A 17,151-nucleotide genomic window follows, 5' to 3' on the forward strand; every position below is an offset into this window, starting at 1 on the left:
CTCTCCTTACAGATCTACACGTTCAACAGTAACAGACAGCAACAGCATTGAGAAAAGTATAAAAAGACCAAAACCCACCTACTGTAGAAAGGGCTTTTTGATGTATAGTAACTGTACAAAGCAGTCTATGGATTAAAGGAACTTGAATGGCTACAGAAGGGACTGCAAGGAAGGGCAACAAATGTGGGGAGCTAAGCTTGAGCGATCTGGTGGTCTGTACCGAGCGGTGACCTCAGATCTGTGTCAGCTGCTGCTTGATGGGGAAAGATGCTACAAAAACTCCTCTAATATCAAAATATTCCCATGCCAGAAATGTACACTGAGACTAACAGACTAGGCTGGAGAGGCAAAGAGAAGCATCCACTAACAAACAGTGTTGTTTTAAATATAAACTTTACATTTTCAATAGAAACTGTAGAATAAATATTAAATAAACAATTCCAATGGTTTAAAAGAATAGTACAGAAGAGCTTAAAAAAAAATAAAGGAGGGCAAAAAGAAAAGGGAAAGGATTCTTTGTGTTCACAGCAAAGGCCAGTAATGACCCAAAAACCCCAGCTGTGCTGAAAGCTGAACTCAAGGAGATTCTGATTTAACCACAGCAGTTGAAAGGACACCTTGAAACATAAAGCAATGCCTAACAACAGTAGTTCATAGTCTCTAATATGAAAAGAAAATGAGATTAAAACTTGGTTTGTGTCTCTCAAAGAATGGGACACCTCTGATTTCATTTCTCACAACGAGAAAAAGTGTTTGGAAGGTCAATGATGACTTAATGCAGCTGGGAAATCCTGTTTTGGAAAGAAAGGGGGAAAAGGAATTAGATGAAGCTGGAAGCAAACCCTTTACAAAGCATGAAGCATGGAAGGGGCTTGATCTGGAAGAGCGCTGGTTTGTGGTAGGCTCAGTGGTTTCTTGCAATGAAATTAAACAGCTTCTTAATGCAGCTGCTCCCCCTGGACCACAGCTCTGCAGCCACACATGTGTGTATAAATGCAGCTACACCCATAGGCTGTGGATCCCCTACCACTGCAGGATGCCAGTGGATCACAAAAGGGCTTTGTGGTGTTTGGGAACTTGCTCCTGAGGCAACCATCAATAATCTGAGCCGCCCTTGCAGCATGCCAGCCTGCCTGCCCCACTGCTGCCCAGGCTGTGACATCCTGGGGGTCAACCCCACTCACTTGCTTTAAACTAATTCTCTTGTAGCCAGGTGCAACTCAGCTAGTTGGTAAAAGAGGGTTTTGTGTTTTTTTTTTCACCCCTTTCAATTGCTGGTCCTGAGTCAGAAGAGCACAACCAAAGCAGGTGACTGATTGATTGCTTGGAGGGGGTGGGGTGGTGGCCTCCTGAATCCAGGCCAGTGGGCTTCAAATATGTGAGGTCAGTCAAACCAGCCAAGGCATCTGACCTCTTGGCTGGCTCTGCTGGACCCAGAGCTGTTTGACTGGGACCCACAGCATGTGTGAGTTAGTTGGTGAGCCTGAGAGATAGAAATTGTTTTATAGAGAAAGTTATAAACGCTCTGGTTTGGACTAGTGGTATGTGAGATATCAGAGCTTGGAGAGGATCAGGTGTTGAGAAATGGATGGTGGTAAACTGAAGGATGGCCACAGTCACTTCTAAAGGCTTATTTAACAGCTTTTATTCCACCAGCTTCCCTGTCTGCACATGACACAGAAGAGCTGCAACCTTGGACCCAAGGGCTTGATCAGGTAGGCTTTACCCTGGTGAGGTGCTGTGCAGGATTCACTGTGTGGCCTTTGAAGTGAGTCAGAGGTCCAGGAAAAGCCTCTGCAGAGGGACACAGGACTACAGAAAAATTTATTTGTAGTGGAGAATGAGGCCAGTCAGGAGGAGAAGCATAACTCTCCTGATTGTGGAGCTCAGGTTAATGCCAGAGTGAACTCTGTGCCCTAGGCAGGTCCCACACAGGACAGCAGAGCTAGAACCAGAGACTAGGGGTTTAATTAATGAACTTCCAGAAGGAAACCAGTCACAATGCCTGAGATGCAGGCTACTGATGGTGTCCAACTGCTTCTCAGGAACTCATACTACTCAGGGAAAGAGAAATGCTGCTGGTAGCTGTTCCTCTGGCAAGTCAGCAACATTTCCCATGAAAGGTAAGTAGGCAAAATGTGTGTGTGTGAGAGAGAGAAAGAGAGCAAGCGAGAGCTGTGCAGCTCATGGACAATGACTTAGAAATAAATTCTCAAAAGCTCCAGGAAACTCAAAGGGTTGAGAAGCAGGTTGGTTCTCAGGTCTTTTGCAAATGACTGTGATGGCAGAGTGTGGGGAGGATGAGGGGACACGAAACAACACAAATTTCTCATGATTTTACACATCCTGCTGCATTAATACCAGCAGGCTTGCTCTTTGTTCTCAGCCCATTCAGATAAATAGGAAATAAAAAGGAGGAAAGAACTGAGCCCCTGCAACACAGTGTGTGAAAGGTGTTCCTCTTCTCTACTGATCTTCTGATCATATCTGGAAGCAGAGGTCCTTCATTGTGGGGGAAAAGGGCTGAAAAGACCTGCAGTTGACTTACTTTGGAGTGGGCTGAGGACCACAGCTCTTAGACTAGTGTCCCTAAAAATACTGACTTCTGCCAACCAGAGTGGTGTGTTTCTGCTTTCAAGCATATGAAGCTAGACATGTTTTGACACCATACTCTCCTCACCTCTATACCAAATGCCAGCTCACAGGAAATAAACCCACAAATCTAATTAGTTTTCTCTGTAATAAGCACATTTTTCAGTCCACAGATTAACTCCCAGGCACTGCTAAAATCCTTGTACCTACATCCTAATGCAAGAGGTAAGGGGGCTAAGGTGCCTTTTACTGTTTCTGAGAGCAGCAAAAAATAATGAAAGGTCACACAGTACATTACTGCATCAGAGAGCTGCAGTGGGAAAGGAGACAGCAAACAAGTGGATGTCAACATGCTGTGACACAAGCGAAGAGCTGTGAACAGAGGGGAGATGCTGAGGGTGGCACAGATTGCATTGTAATTCCTGGGTGGGTATTATGAGCTTGTCACGCTGAGCCAAGGGGTTTGGCTTCTGAAGCATGACCACCCAAAGCTGCCTTTTCTGTTCCACCAGGCCAAATAAGTATCAACTGTTTAAATTAAAGAAATGGCAGCTTATTACTTTTGATGTCTGGTGTCTTTGACAGCTTTCTAACCTTGGAATGAGGGATTGCTGAGAGTACATGAAGACCAGGCAGATCCATAGTGTGTGAGCAGGAAGCAGAGGCTGTTGGCATGATGTTAATGCAGTGTCAATGAGTTCAGACAGCAGCTGAGGAGCAGCTGTGGAGATGGTTTTGATGCTACAAATTCATAAACCACTCTTTCCTTAAACACTTTAAAAGGCAGATGGACTCTGTTCCCTGCCTGTAGGGTCCACCATAGCTGCAGGGTCTGAGCATCTCTTAAGATCAAGGCCATGTTCCTCAATCAAAGAGTGTCAGTCAGCTGATCCATGCTCTGGTGGGAGCTTTGCCTTCAGAGTAGGCTGGAGTAAGCCTGTAGGACTCAGAGAATGTAAGGAAGAGAAAATCCCACCAGTGGGTTTCTTTCTGGATTAAAGCCCTGGTGCTGGGCAGCCAGAAGTCACTATCCAAAGAGACTTAAGTGGAACATAATAAATATGGACTAGAAAATGAGGCACCTACTTTTCCTTCTTCATGAAAGAAAAAGAACTGTTTCTGATATGATGCAGGTAACAATTTATGACACACATTCTCTAGCACGAGAAGGGCTTCTAAGCCTTGTGTTGGTATCTTGAGCCCCTTCTGTGATTCTTCTTTCACAGGATCTATTTCATGAGCTGTGCGAGTGAGGATTGAGACATGAAATGCTTTGGAAACAAAACTCATTGCCCCTGTGGATAGAAAGCAAATCCCCCAAGCCAACAGAACAAAAGCTGTATTCCAAACAGTCCTTGCTGGAAAAAAAAAGTTCTCTTCCAAATGAAATAGACTATACAAAATTAAACTCAGTAGAGAGGGAATATTTGTGCCAGGTACTCTCAGATACAATTGCAGAGATATGATGTGACTTGCAACATTGTGCAAAACATGAGTCCTCATTCTTATGGGCACTACCATATATAACCAATTTCATCATCCTTATCATCATCTTCATCTTCATCATCTTCATTAGCTGCTCTTACATGAACCTTCAGCTTCCCTTCTTCATCTCTTTTTGCTGTTTCAGGTTCGTCTTCCAAGTCATCCAACAACACAACAGATCCACCACTGCCAAAATCCCCTGAGGTTTCTTGCTCTTCTTCTGAAACAGGTGAGCAGGAAAGGTCATTCCCTCCCATGACACCGAACCCCTTGCTCATCACCACCCTGCTCATCCAAGCCACTGCCACCTGCAATGTTACTTTATAAATCAATTGGTTCAGCTACTCGTGAAACCACCTCTACATTTCAAATTTCATCTTGAAGTGGGATAAACATCTACTGGATTACTCTGAAAAAAGTACTTGCATAAAGAGCATCCTCCCTCTCCCTAGAGACACAGCTGGAGAGTCTCAGCTCACATGCATGCAGGCCTGAAAATCATTCCTTGTTTGTAAGCAATTTCATCCCATCACAGCTCTGTAAACCAGGCTAAGGATATGCCACAAACACTGATTTTATTTGAGTGTACAAACCAGGCACAGCAAATGTAGCTATTGAGCATCTGTGACATGATTCTGGGCACCTCAGACCTTCTAGGTCTCTATTGTCCTTTTCTATTTGAAGAAGAAAGCTGCATCCCCTGTCATCACTGCAGCACTGGAACAGGGCTGCAATTTTGCTTGCTTAGGTAAAAGCACTAATTGGGGATTTCAGGTGTCTACACCAGGTTGTCCTGTCAGCAGTTTCATTTGGCTTGGTTGGTAATTTATAACTTTGTACACATTTAGGCCTTCCTTTGTCTGGGAAGACATTATCCACAAAGTCCCAGCAAAAGTGCCTTCCAGAGTATGTGTTTAATAACCATGCAATCCCATAGCCTTCATTTTGATACCAATTTTCCAGGCTAGTAGCAAAAATGTCTTCTTATCAGTAGTTACTACCTATTAACTTCTGCTGTAGGCTCCCAGTCCATAAGACCAGTAAGGACCCCATTTGTAGTCTGCCTAGGAAGCTAGTAGAGCACTTTGAACACTGGTAGTCATGTCTCCCTCTTGCCACTCTTGTTATCATGCTCCATCGTGCAGCAGTGGCAGGGCTTACCACAGTGCTAATTCCCTTGCTGTTGGAGGAAAAGACATCATTACTCACCACAGCTAACTGTCCCTTGCTTTCTGGAGCCAGCTATCTCATTGCCATACTTATCCACACACCAGCACTGCCCCGTGCTGCCATGGCACTGAGTGGCTTTGTAATAACCTTCTTCATTGCACCGGGGGATGAAAGCACCTGAATAAAATATAAGGAATAATCAGTAACACAAGCAGCTACACAGAGGGCTAGAAACTTGGCCCTTCTTCACAGCAAGACCTTTACAACATTGGCAAGAAAATGTAGGTGATTATTTGATGCCTAAAAGGGAGCAGAAATTCTGCATGATGAAGTGTTTCCAGCCACCCTGGTCACTGGGGAATGTACATACAGCACATGGAGAGTGATGGCAAACGCTACTGGAGAGAGCTTCAGCCTGTCTCTGCATGATTAATATTCCCACAGAGCCCTTTTCAGATTTAACTCCTGCCTTCAAACCTCTCTTCCCAACTGGATTATTACCCCAACTTCATTAATTCTGCATTCCCCTTCCATTTGCACTCCTTCAGTGTTTATCATACAAGTCTTTCCACAACACTGTAATTATCCCTGGAAGGTATCTGCCATCTGCTTGCTGATCATGCTCATCTCAAGCACAACTTACTGAGAGTTCTTGTGTATAAAAGAAGTAATGCAGAAGCTTTAGAGAGAGGACAAGAGAATCTGAAGTCATTGAATCATAGAATTGTTTTAGCTGGAAGACTTCTATAATCACTGAGTCCAACAGTCAGCCTAATACCACCACGGCCACTAAACCATATCCTCAGGTGTGATGTCTACAGGTTTTCTGAACACCTCCAGGGGTGGTGACTCCACCACCTCCCTGGGCAGCCTGTTCCCATGCCTGACCACCCCTTCAGGAAAGAAATTTTTCAGTCAGTCTTGGGATTTGAAGCCCAAGATTTGTCTGACAATAAAGCCATATACTGCTCACCCTTGTAGAGCATGGTTCATTCTGGCTCCTGCAGACAAGGAAGGTCTCAGGAGAAACCTTTTTTATGGTTCCCACCATTTTCAGAAGATACAGCAAATGTCTCAGGTAAGTTAGCTTTATTCCCAGGGGAGGTCACTAGAGTCATCTTCCCTTCTTTGCCAGTTGCTTCAATTTGAAGCGCTGCAGACACCCAACTTTGCTCCCAAATTTCTTGTCTCAAATGATTTTTGAGAAAGTACTTTTCTCCTTTGTCAAAGACACCAGTGATTTACTGGCCATGCAGTAAGCTTCTCAGCTAGTTTCAGGTGTGCAGCATCTCTTCAGACAGTTCGTGTGTCAAAGGGGCTATTACCACCACGTCTCTCTCAGAAAAAATGAATGAGAAGGTGCTGCCCATACATCAAGACATTTCCTGTGTAAAAGACATACACAGAAGAGGCAGTCAGTCCAACTCACACACACAGGCCTACAGAAGGTGAACCCTTGCAACTCAGCACACTGCAGATCTTGTTCAGATCAGTTTTGGAGACCACTCCAAGGCCATTGGTGAGAGTATTTAAAAACCTTCAAAGCATGACCTTATAGGAGAGGTGCTTCCAGCTATCACCATTCTGTTCACCTCCAAATGTAAGCACACTGATGACTACCAAAGACTCATTTTCACTATTTGCTAAAGGAATGTTTCCAATAACCATGGATGTGATTCTATAATTCTATATGCATTTGCCTTTGCAGGTTGTTGTCGATTAATGCTCACTCTTCAATCCTTTATCCCAATATTGATTGAGAAAGGTTTCTGTCACGTGCATGCTCTCTCTGTAAAGCACTCCAGGTGTTTCTCAGGCTATACACAACCTTGGGAAAAGCACCCAGGGTGCTGATTGTGAGCTGGTGTAATCCAGCATAGCTGTACCTGTGTCACTACAGCTCCTGTTATGTCAGATGAGCACCTGGCTCCTGGGAAGAATCAAGGGAGGAACCTCGGTCGCATTACAGGGTAAGCAGAGAATGCCCTCTGTGTTTTGAACCGCCTCAGGCTTTCTCTTTTCCTTTCCCTTCTTTGAGACATGCCTTTTTGCATAGTTTCACTGTTTCTTGTAAGGTATTAAAATGCTGCACAGTGTCTGCAAAAGCCATAGATTTAAAAATAAACCATAGCCCAGGCTGGCTGCCAACATAACTGTGTGTGGAAAGGATTCACACCCTGGGTCACAGTGAAGACTAGAAGGTACTTCTCCTTCTGCATGGGAAATTTGTGCCAATTTGTCTGTAGCACTGGAACTGGAAATATTTAGCTACACATACTAATGCCACAGGATCTGCCAACCAGCAGAGGGAAGATTCCAGCATGTCCTCTCCCAAGTGTCAGGTGCAGGTGACAATCTGGTGAGGACTGGGAGAAGTCACTGGCATGATGATTTGTCCTGCAAACCCTACACAAGTCAGCCCCTGTGTTCACTGGGAATAAGCCCTGGCTACATGCTCTGCTGTTCTGGGCAGCCTGCTTAGTGGGAAGGTTTCACCTCATCATTTTGGTTGGGCATCAGGGAACATCTGCAGGCTTTGGAAGGAGAAAGAAGTTTTCCTCTCCAGAGGTTCTTGCATGGTGTGGAGAGGACTGCTGGGGGACCAGCTTTGCTACTAAGCACCACAAAATGTTAGTCACTCCCCTCTGAACTGTCTCAGGCTAGTGAATCCTGCTTCCCCCATCTCTCTTTGTCTCATGGAGTATTTAATTATTCCATGCAAACTTGAACAGCACTGTTGCATCTACATCCTTTTTACAGATCCAGACATAGCTCTTTTTTTTTCATGTGTGCATCATTTCCTTATCTATATAACACTCCCCTTCCTCAGAGGACATGGGGAGAATAATTATATGCTAAAGATAGTGAAGGAGACAGGTAAAAGCCTGAGAGAATTAAGTGCTAGCCAGCACACAGCTCCTTACATTAGCTATTATATTAGCTGAATTCACCAGGCTGATACAGGAGAAAATAGTGATGGGAGCAGAAATTTATTACCTTAGTGATGTGGGAGAAGCATTATCAGGCTGCACAGTTGTATGCTCTAAAAGTACACTCTCTGCAGTTAATTGTACTCTAGATAAATCTGGTAGGAAAAGATGAATAGTGCTGTTTACTTTTTAATTCAGTCCCCTGGGATGCCTGGCTCTTATTTGAAAGCCTCCAAATTCAACATATCTAATGGCAAATGGCTTTGAAGCACTTTGTTGCAACTGTTTGTGTGTTTGGGAGAAAAGAAACACATAGAGAGAGAACCAAATATCAAAAGTCATCATTTTTTATCAATGGAGATAAGTTAACAGAAATCTTCCTCATGCATAATGCCCAGTTTGTAAATGCTGTGCTCTCTATGTCAGGGACAGAGGAGGAAAGGGAATAATTAATTTCCTCTGAAAATGTTGGTATCTCTCTTCAATCTGCATTGTTGCTACAAGTGGATGTCGGTCACGTGTATGGTTTGGTTTGCATTTGCATGATTTCAGTGAAAAGACAAAGTGTGCTGCTGTATAAACACCTAGGAGATCAGAGTAAAAACTCACAGGCAGGTGCCATTATGCAGGCAGATTTTCAAGACAGATGAAGTAAAGAGTTGAGATACTTGAACGTGTCCAGAGAAGGGCAGTGAGGCTGGGGAGAGGTCTGGAGCACAGCCCTGTCAGGAGAGACTGAGGGAGCTGGGGTTGCTTAGCCTGCAGAAGAGGAGGCTCAGGGGAGACCTCACTGCTCTCTACAACTACATGAAAGGAGGTTGTAGCTGAGGGGTTGTTGGTCTCTTCTCCCAGGCAACCAGCACCAGAACAAGAGGACACAATCTCAAGCTGTGCCAGGGGAAGTTTAGGCTGGAGGTGAGGAGAAAGTTCTTCCCAGTAAGAGTAACTGGCCATTGGGATGTGCTGCCCAGGGAGGTGGTGGAGTCACTGTCCCTGGAGGTGCTCAAGAAAGGCTTGGATGTGGCACTTGGCTTAGTTGTCAGGAGGTGTTAGGTATTAGGTAGCAGGTCGGACTTGATGATCTCTGAGGTCTTTTCCAACCTTGCTGATTCTGTGATTCTGTCTGCATTGTAATCTTCTAGCTGGTGGAACAACCCAGGCCTGGCACTTCTTGGTTTGCTGAGCCTACCACTTTCACCCCCTTGTTTTTTTTAAATGCTGTTGACTAGAAGTTATTTGTGGCAAGGGACTGCTCTCACTGCCTCTGCTGTGTCATTTCACTCCTGCTATTGTGATCAGATCCCAGTGACATGTGCTGCACGTTGTACTGCCTGCCACAGAGCCATCAGTTTTCCCTGCACGCTGTAGCACACCATTGATGTTTCAGCCTGGATGACATTTACTGCATATAGCAAACAACAGCAAAGCATAAACCAAAGCTAACTATTAGGAACTGAGCTGCTTATTCTTTTAGGTGGCTGTGAAAAGCACGATGCCCACGAGACAGAGAACACTGTGACTTCCTCTGCCACAAAATGTATTGGAACACAGATGTAAAATATTCACTGAATGGAGCACACATCCAGCTGAGTGATCAATCCTCCCGTCGCTCCCACAGCTAGCAACAGCAGGGGCTCCAACTCTGAAACGTCTTAATCTTTATCTGAACTTTCCCTGAAAGGATGATGGAACTAAACCAGAGTCCCTGTGGCCCTTGGGAATGTTTGTTTTTGTTGTAAACCAATGGATCCATAGAATGATAGAATCACTTAGCTTGGAAAAGACATTTAAGATCATCAAGTCCAACTGTTGACCCAGCACTGCCAGGCCACCACTAAACCACATCCCTCAGTACTACATCTACACATCTTTCAAATCCCTCCAGGGATGGGAACTCCACTACTTCCCTGAGCAGATTGTTCCAGAGCTTGATAACCCTTTCAGGGAAGACAGTTTTCCTAATGCCTACTCCAGGCTGGCATTGTACATGAAAGGCAGGCTTTGGCAAAGATGAGCATTGCTCTGTTTGCAGGCTCTCCTAGTGGCTATCTAGAAACATCAGACTAAGATCTGAGAGCAGCCTGAGCAGCAGACTGATGTGAGCAGCACTGCAGCTCTTGATGCTGTAAGAACATGACATGGGTTATCAATGATGAGCCTGACAGCCTGGGCCTGAGCTAAGGAAGGTTTTTCAAGGGTGAAATACAGTGCTTTCTGTAAGCAGAGACCTCAATCTGTACTGGTGTGCTTTGCCTGTAGGGGTACAAAGGCACTAGGACAGAACTTTGAACAAGATACCAGCCCACAAACACAGGGCTAGGTCACACTGAGTGATTTTAGGGTATGGAGCTAGCTACCTTACTTGTACTTAGTTCAACAACTTGATTGTTAGCAATGAAATGGGAAAATGCCATATGGGGATTCATTTCACCTAGTTTTAGATATCCATCAGAGCAATGCAAGGTATGAATTAATTTAGGCTCCCAACAGTCAATAGAGAGGGGCAGGCCTTATCACAGCTTACAGCACGGAGCATGCTCCTGCAGGGCAGTCCAAAAGGAGGTTATATGGACTCCTGATTTCATGTACATGGACACACTGAAACCTTTTTAAGGGTGGTAAGGCAAAACTGAAGCCCGAGGACTGCATGAATTGCACCATAGCTGGAAAAAGATGAACCCATTGGCTACATGGCTCCTTCAGTCACCCTTCAAACACGGGAGGCTTGAGAGCTGAGCAGCATTTGTACTCACTCGGACCTCCGAGGTGACGGAGGCAGCATTAAGCTCTGTGCAGAGAAGGCTTTGCATTTCAGGAGAGCTGTAAATGAGTTCTGAACGTGCTGCCACGCTGCCACCTGTTCTGTGTGCTGGTGTCTCATTATTTGTTTAATTTCCTAGTGTCAGGTCTGCGCTCCGCCGTGCACGTTCCCGACTCAAAACATTAGTCTCTAATTGAAAAACCATTACTGCATATAAAGTTACAATAATCACAGAAGCTTTAATTAGTTGAGTAAATGAATAGCAAGTAATCGAACTTACCCAACAGACTCTTCCCTCTACTTAGCTTTTGAATTCTATTCATTTCATTCTGGCAAGGAAGACCTAAAATATAATGTAAGAGAATCAGTTTCCAGATGGTGCGGGACAGGCTCTGTAATGACTGGCTTCACTGCTGACATGAAATGTAGACTGCTCTACACCTGGGAATGAAAGAAGCCCATATGCTGGTACTGTACTGCAAAACAAATTTATGTCATTAGCTCCACTAATTAAAAAAACACCACCACAAAACAAGCACCACAGTGTAGCTGAGAACAGTGCTTGGGAGCCCTTTGCATTGTTAAACTGTTTTCCCTCTCTTTTCACCACGCTGACATAATGCCAGCTCCTGGATTTATGATTTTCTAATTGACTAATTTCTGCATTAGCAAAATAGGAACTTCTTGAGCTTTCTATCAGCAATAGAGCTTATTCCTAGTGCACTGCCACTTACTACTTTGCTTGTTTTAATGATTGAGGGATGCTAACATAGTCCATCTGTGGCATTAAACATCGCCACTCAATGCCCTTGCACACCGATGTGGCAGATAAGAGCTGCCAGTTACCAAACTATCTCTACAAGCAGGTCAATCAGACCTGAAGCACAGCTCCTCTCTGTGCTGTAAAGAGCAGAGCTCACCTCCTGGCTTCTGGAAGCAGTAGCACCACTCGTTGTTGGAAAGCTTTCCGTCTTTGAAGGAGTCGCAGGAGTTGAAGAGGGGCTTGACGCACGGCTCGTACTTATCCAGGTAGATGGCACTGATCTCCGAGGGGTCCAGCAGCAGGTCGTAGTTCATGTCAAGCTTGTTGAACATCCAGCCCAAGGAATCCTTGCAGATTGGTAGTATGCTGGTGTCAAATCCTGTAAGGAGACAGGCAAACAGCCACAGGTGAACCCCAGCACTCTCGCTGCACAGGAATCACTAGCTGCAGCCTCGCTCACTTTTTTGGCCTGACTCTGAACATTAACCTGACCTGCCCAGAACAAACTTCTAACTGATTGTATAAAGCTCAACTCCCAAGCACTGCTACAGACTAGAGCACTGCTCACACCCTGCAGGAGCTGTGAGGTGAGGAGGGTTGAGATTCTTAGCTGAGTGCTGTAACTCAAGAGTTATTTCCTCCGACAAAAATTTCTCTCTTTTTTCCTGTTCTCAGTCTAAATGGGTTGGCCTAGCTGCAACAAACTGAAATGTGATGAGAAAAGGCTGCAGCCACTGTATTTTCAAACTAGACTGAGTCTGAATGAAACTTAAATCCTGTTTTCCAGACCCATTCCTAGTTCTCTATTCAAATTCTTTCCTTCCACCTCTCATCCCAGCTTTTCACTCTTCAAAGCCCTGCCTCCTGTGGTAGACAACAAAATGCTTTGATCTGGATCTCGAGCTGTCTGGAGGAGGCAGGGGCAGAGAAGGGATGAAGAGTCTCTTGCCTTCACCCCTCTGAAGGCTGGCACTGCTTCAGCTGGGAGCTCCAGAGCTGCCCATGCTCTCATATTGCATACCAGCACTATTTCTTCTTGAGGCCTCCAGGACTGCACAGCAATGCAGGATTCTGCTCTTCCAGTACTCTGGAAACCATCATTATCACTCATTTTAATAGCCCAGATCCTTAAAAGTCTGCAGCAGCAGCAGTGTTTACCACAGAAAGGCCAAGTGATGCATACAGATGCCCACACTGTACATGGGATGCACGTTCCAGGATTCTGCAGCCTCCACAAAAACAGTGGCCTCACCTTCTCTGACAAACAAGCCAGGGCATCATAAATCCATCCCATTGCTGCATTTTTCCATGCTTGGTACAAACATGGACTGATTTCCAAGTTATCTATGATGTAAGAAAGCAAACTGGTAATGCAGAGCTAGCAAAGCTGATCACAAGAATATTGGTTCAAGCAGGACTTGGAAGGATGCACTTCTTGGCTGGGGATCTACAGGCACAGAGGGCACCGGAGCCATGGCACCCTGGACACTCTCTGCTGTTTCAGCTGTGGGTGATACCCTGCCTGTGCATGATTCATTCTGCTAGGGGCCACATGGAAAAGCCCAACAGGCTCTTTCCTCTTGCTGCAGCTTCCACTGAAAGAGGTCAAGCTTTGCCTTATTGGCTGGACACGTTGAGCCCCATTTCGGGATGCTGCTTCATCAAGGTGAAACCAAAGGTGTTGCTGGAATCACATTGACAAGTTTGGCCAAGCTCTGCAGCCTACCTGCTGGTTTAAGTCTGAGTCTGTCCTTTGTGCTGCAAGCTATGCTTTATGTATGCAACTGCAGCTGAAAGTTGTCAGTGACATGGAGGAACAATCAGAAGGGTTAACTAATGGGAAGGTTTATGTCATTCATAATACATGTTCCTCTAAGAGAGGAAGAAGGTAATGCCATTTCCTCAGGGCTACAGGCAGTAGCAGCTCAGGCAGGGGAGAGAGAAATCATGCTGAACATTTCATCACATTTTGGTGCTGTTATCTCCTCTAACATTATCTAATCGAGTTTGAGCACAGTGAAGAAGAAAAAGGCCACGTGAATAGAAGGAGAGAGGAAGCCTGCTCGCCTCGCTGCAGCAATTAGGACTATTGACTTCAATTATTTTATTCATCTGAAGAAGGCAAGCAGGATTTAGGCACTGAGCAATCTCTTGTTAAGTGAAAGGAGTTAAGAATCCTTGACTCTGCCTTTGCAAAACACAGAGGAGCAGTGCACCAAGTCCTGTCTTGTGTGTGTGTATGCTGTGCCTGATCCTACAATGTGGGGCAGCTCAGAAGTAGCTGAGCAGGTAGGGGTGGATCATTCAATTGCATGGTGGAGCTGGGATCAGTACATGCTTCAGCTATCCCAGATTAACAATTTCCAGAGTTAAAAACATCTGGGTTCCATTGGCTGGTCTTTTCCTCCTCAGACCCCTCTCTGGTGATGGTCTTTATGCCCTGCTATGACTTTTACTGCTGCTAAGTTGAGTAACTACAAGGTCTCTTGTACAACCAGTTGAGTATGGAAAGTGTTGCTCAGCCCTGTGGCTCTCTAAACACCTAACAGGCAAGAAAGAATGCAGGGAGGAGGAGATCCAGGCATGAACTTGCTCCTGAGAGTGTCTTTGGATTATTTCTGAGTCTTGTTTTCCTCCCTGCTGGGAAGTCTTTATCTTTGTGTACAACATGCACCCAGGGATACCGCAGCAGTGAGCCCACAGCACTGATCTGTCTGAGCAGATCACAAGATAGAGACTGATGCAAATACAGAGCTCTCTGTGACACACCACTAGGGCTTGGATGCAAGATAACAATCTTGAAAGGTCACTTCCAAAGACAGTTAATTACATTAATTGAAGAGGTTTTGATTGTAATATCTTATAAACAAGGGAGCTTTCACTGCTGTGACCAGAGTTCCAGATTAAGTTGATTAAGAGGCTGAATTAAGTGCTGCATTATTAGACTGTGGTCTGAAGGTCTTTAACTACTATAGTGATGGGCTCTGACTTGCTGATGGAAAATGGTTCTTGGAGCTCACTTACCTTCACTGAGAGGTCACTGTGCTCCCATCAGCTTGGTGAGGCCAAGGGACACTGAGTGACCTCCTTTTTGGAGTTTTTCTTTTTTTAATCTATTTGCTTACAAATATGATGCAATATGCTGGATGACATAAACCACACTCTGTCAGTCTGTAATGAAGTAAGTGATTGGTTAAGGGGCTGGACTTCTAGCCCACAGATCTGGAACAACAGATCTGCAACTTCCTGCGTGCTGCAGTGCCTATGGTGAGAAGCAAGAGAATGGTGCAGGATCCATAACCTCCTGCTCTCAGCTCCTTGGTGGAGGTTGCCAACATGAATAGAATAGAATAGAATAGACCAGACCAGGTTGGAAGAGACCTTCAAGATCATCGAGTCCAACCTATCATCCACCCCACCTAAACAACTAAACCATGCAACCAAGCACCCTGTCAAGTCTCCTCCTGAACACCTCCAGTGATGGTGACTCCACCACCTCCCCGGGCAGCCCATTCCAATGGGCAATCTCTCTGTGTAAAACTTCCTCCTAACCTCTAGCCTAAACCTCCCCTGGCACAGCCTGAGACTATGTCCTCTTGTTCTGGTACTGGTTGCCTGGGAGAAGAGACCAACCTCTGCCTGTCTACAATCCCCCTTCAGGTAGTTGTAGAGAGCAATAAGGTCACCCCTGAGTCTCCTCTTCTCCAGGCTAAGCAACCCCAGCTCCCTCAGCCTCTCCTCAGACGTCACTTAATGCCAATTGTGGTGGTGGTTGCTCTCATTTGGACACCTGCTCACAAGGACCTGGATTGAGACCATCCTGTTCCTCATTCTGACTGACAGCTGTTCAGCATCCTAACATTTCTGGAAGGAAACCAAACCAGTGACCTACATGTGAAAGTCTCATACACCATTGATCTGTACAACACTTCACCTCCTCTGAATTAAAATGAGATTAAATTTTAAGAAGTCTTTAAGTGAAAACCCTAATTAGACACAAACACACCTTCTGGCTCCTGAAATTGTTTTCCCCCTTCAAGAGCTGACTTACATGAGCCAGTTTTATTTTATTGACACATACTACAATTAAATTAACAGGGGAATAATTAACCTGCTTTCCCCCATCATTTAAAAGAAAGGCAGGAGGAGAGCAAACATTCCCCAGAAAAAATAAAATCAAATCCTTTATATTGCATAGATCTCTAGTAAAAGAAAAACAACTCCCAGTCTAGCCAAAGACACTGTCTAGATACAATATGGGAATGTTCTGAATTATCAACAGGCTCAGGAGCAATTTCAATCTGATCTCGCTGTCTAATTAGTTTTATTATTTCCTTATGTCAAAGCATGTCCCTGAGTCGCTTATATTATTTGCTGAGGAGATTTCAATTGTACAAAGCCTGCAGAAGACAAAGTTCCTGGCCTGCAGTGCTTTGCTGATAGCTCACTGAACGAAGGGTTGGGATTTCAAACACAATGCCTCGTCCTCATCCTTTCCCTTTCAAGAGAGTTATTTTTATTTCCTCACCTGGGGGTGAACTTAATACACTCAAAAAGCTTATTTACACTCACAGTAACATCTTGAAAATTTAATGTAGCATAGAGGAATCTCTGCTGGAACACCTTCTCCAGACAGCTGATGTGTCCGAGGCGTCGTAGTCATCCTGTCCCACCATATGTTCCTTTTACTGCCACAGGGGCACTCCTAGAATGGATTACTCTGAGGATGTTCATGCCTTTCAAGACTCTACAGGCATAGCCAAACCAGTTCAGTTTAATGAAGTGATCAGCCTGGTGAGGAAGGCAACACTGATTCTATGATTAGATGGAGTTGGATGATAGGTTGGACTCGATGATCTTGAAGGTCTTTTCCAACCTGGCTAATTCTATTCCATTCTAAAGAGAGATATTCTTGTTTTTGTCCTTTCAAGGAGAAAGAGACATCTACAGGCATAGCAATGAAAAAAGGGCGATGTGTACACCAGGGAGTGTTCCCAGAGCTGCCTTGTGTCCTGATTCCCAGGATTCACACACATTCCTTTTTCCTTCAGCTTGGGTAAGTGAACTTTGCTTTGAATGCTGAGCTCTGTTTAAGATCTGTCTCATTTTTACAAATGTTTGAAGCTGAAGTTAGAGGAAGCCAAACGCTTCCATCCTTCCAGTGCCGCTGGAGAGAACTGGAGCTGCAGGATTTGGTGCACACAGGTTAATTTATGAATACCGCTGCAAACTCTGATAAAGAATAACAAGCCCAAGTTTTATGGCAATCAGAAACTATTTAGGCATCTTTGACTCATAAAATTCCTCTCTTTCCTTTTCACTGACATAAGGAAGTAAGAAAATGTGCCAAGCCGAGTCAACAGACTAAAAATGAATGTGGTAGAGATCAAGTGTTTAAGATCATCAAGGCAGCCTTTCATATAAAAGCTGCCAGGAATCAAACTAACCTG

The 17,151-nt window shown here is 44.8% G+C and overlaps 1 protein-coding gene across 1 annotated transcript in view; it reads right to left on the bottom strand.

Moving 5' to 3' along the window:
• Positions 1-1,852: 1,852 nt before the first annotated feature.
• The window catches only part of SPOCK1 (SPARC (osteonectin), cwcv and kazal like domains proteoglycan 1), a 298,517-nt gene continuing 283,218 nt past the window's right edge, over positions 1,853-17,151 (bottom strand). The window contains exons 8-11 of the mRNA XM_054168279.1: positions 11,859-12,080; positions 11,219-11,281; positions 5,287-5,424; positions 1,853-4,297 (exon numbers count right to left, since the gene is read on the bottom strand). Coding sequence (XP_054024254.1) covers positions 4,107-4,297; positions 5,287-5,424; positions 11,219-11,281; positions 11,859-12,080 — 614 coding nt within the window. The 3' untranslated portion in view covers positions 1,853-4,106. The remainder of the gene's footprint in view (positions 4,298-5,286; positions 5,425-11,218; positions 11,282-11,858; positions 12,081-17,151) is intronic.

The sequence above is a fragment of the Dryobates pubescens genome, chromosome 16, assembly GCF_014839835.1.
Source record: "Dryobates pubescens isolate bDryPub1 chromosome 16, bDryPub1.pri, whole genome shotgun sequence".
NCBI classification, from domain to species: domain Eukaryota; kingdom Metazoa; phylum Chordata; class Aves; order Piciformes; family Picidae; genus Dryobates; species Dryobates pubescens.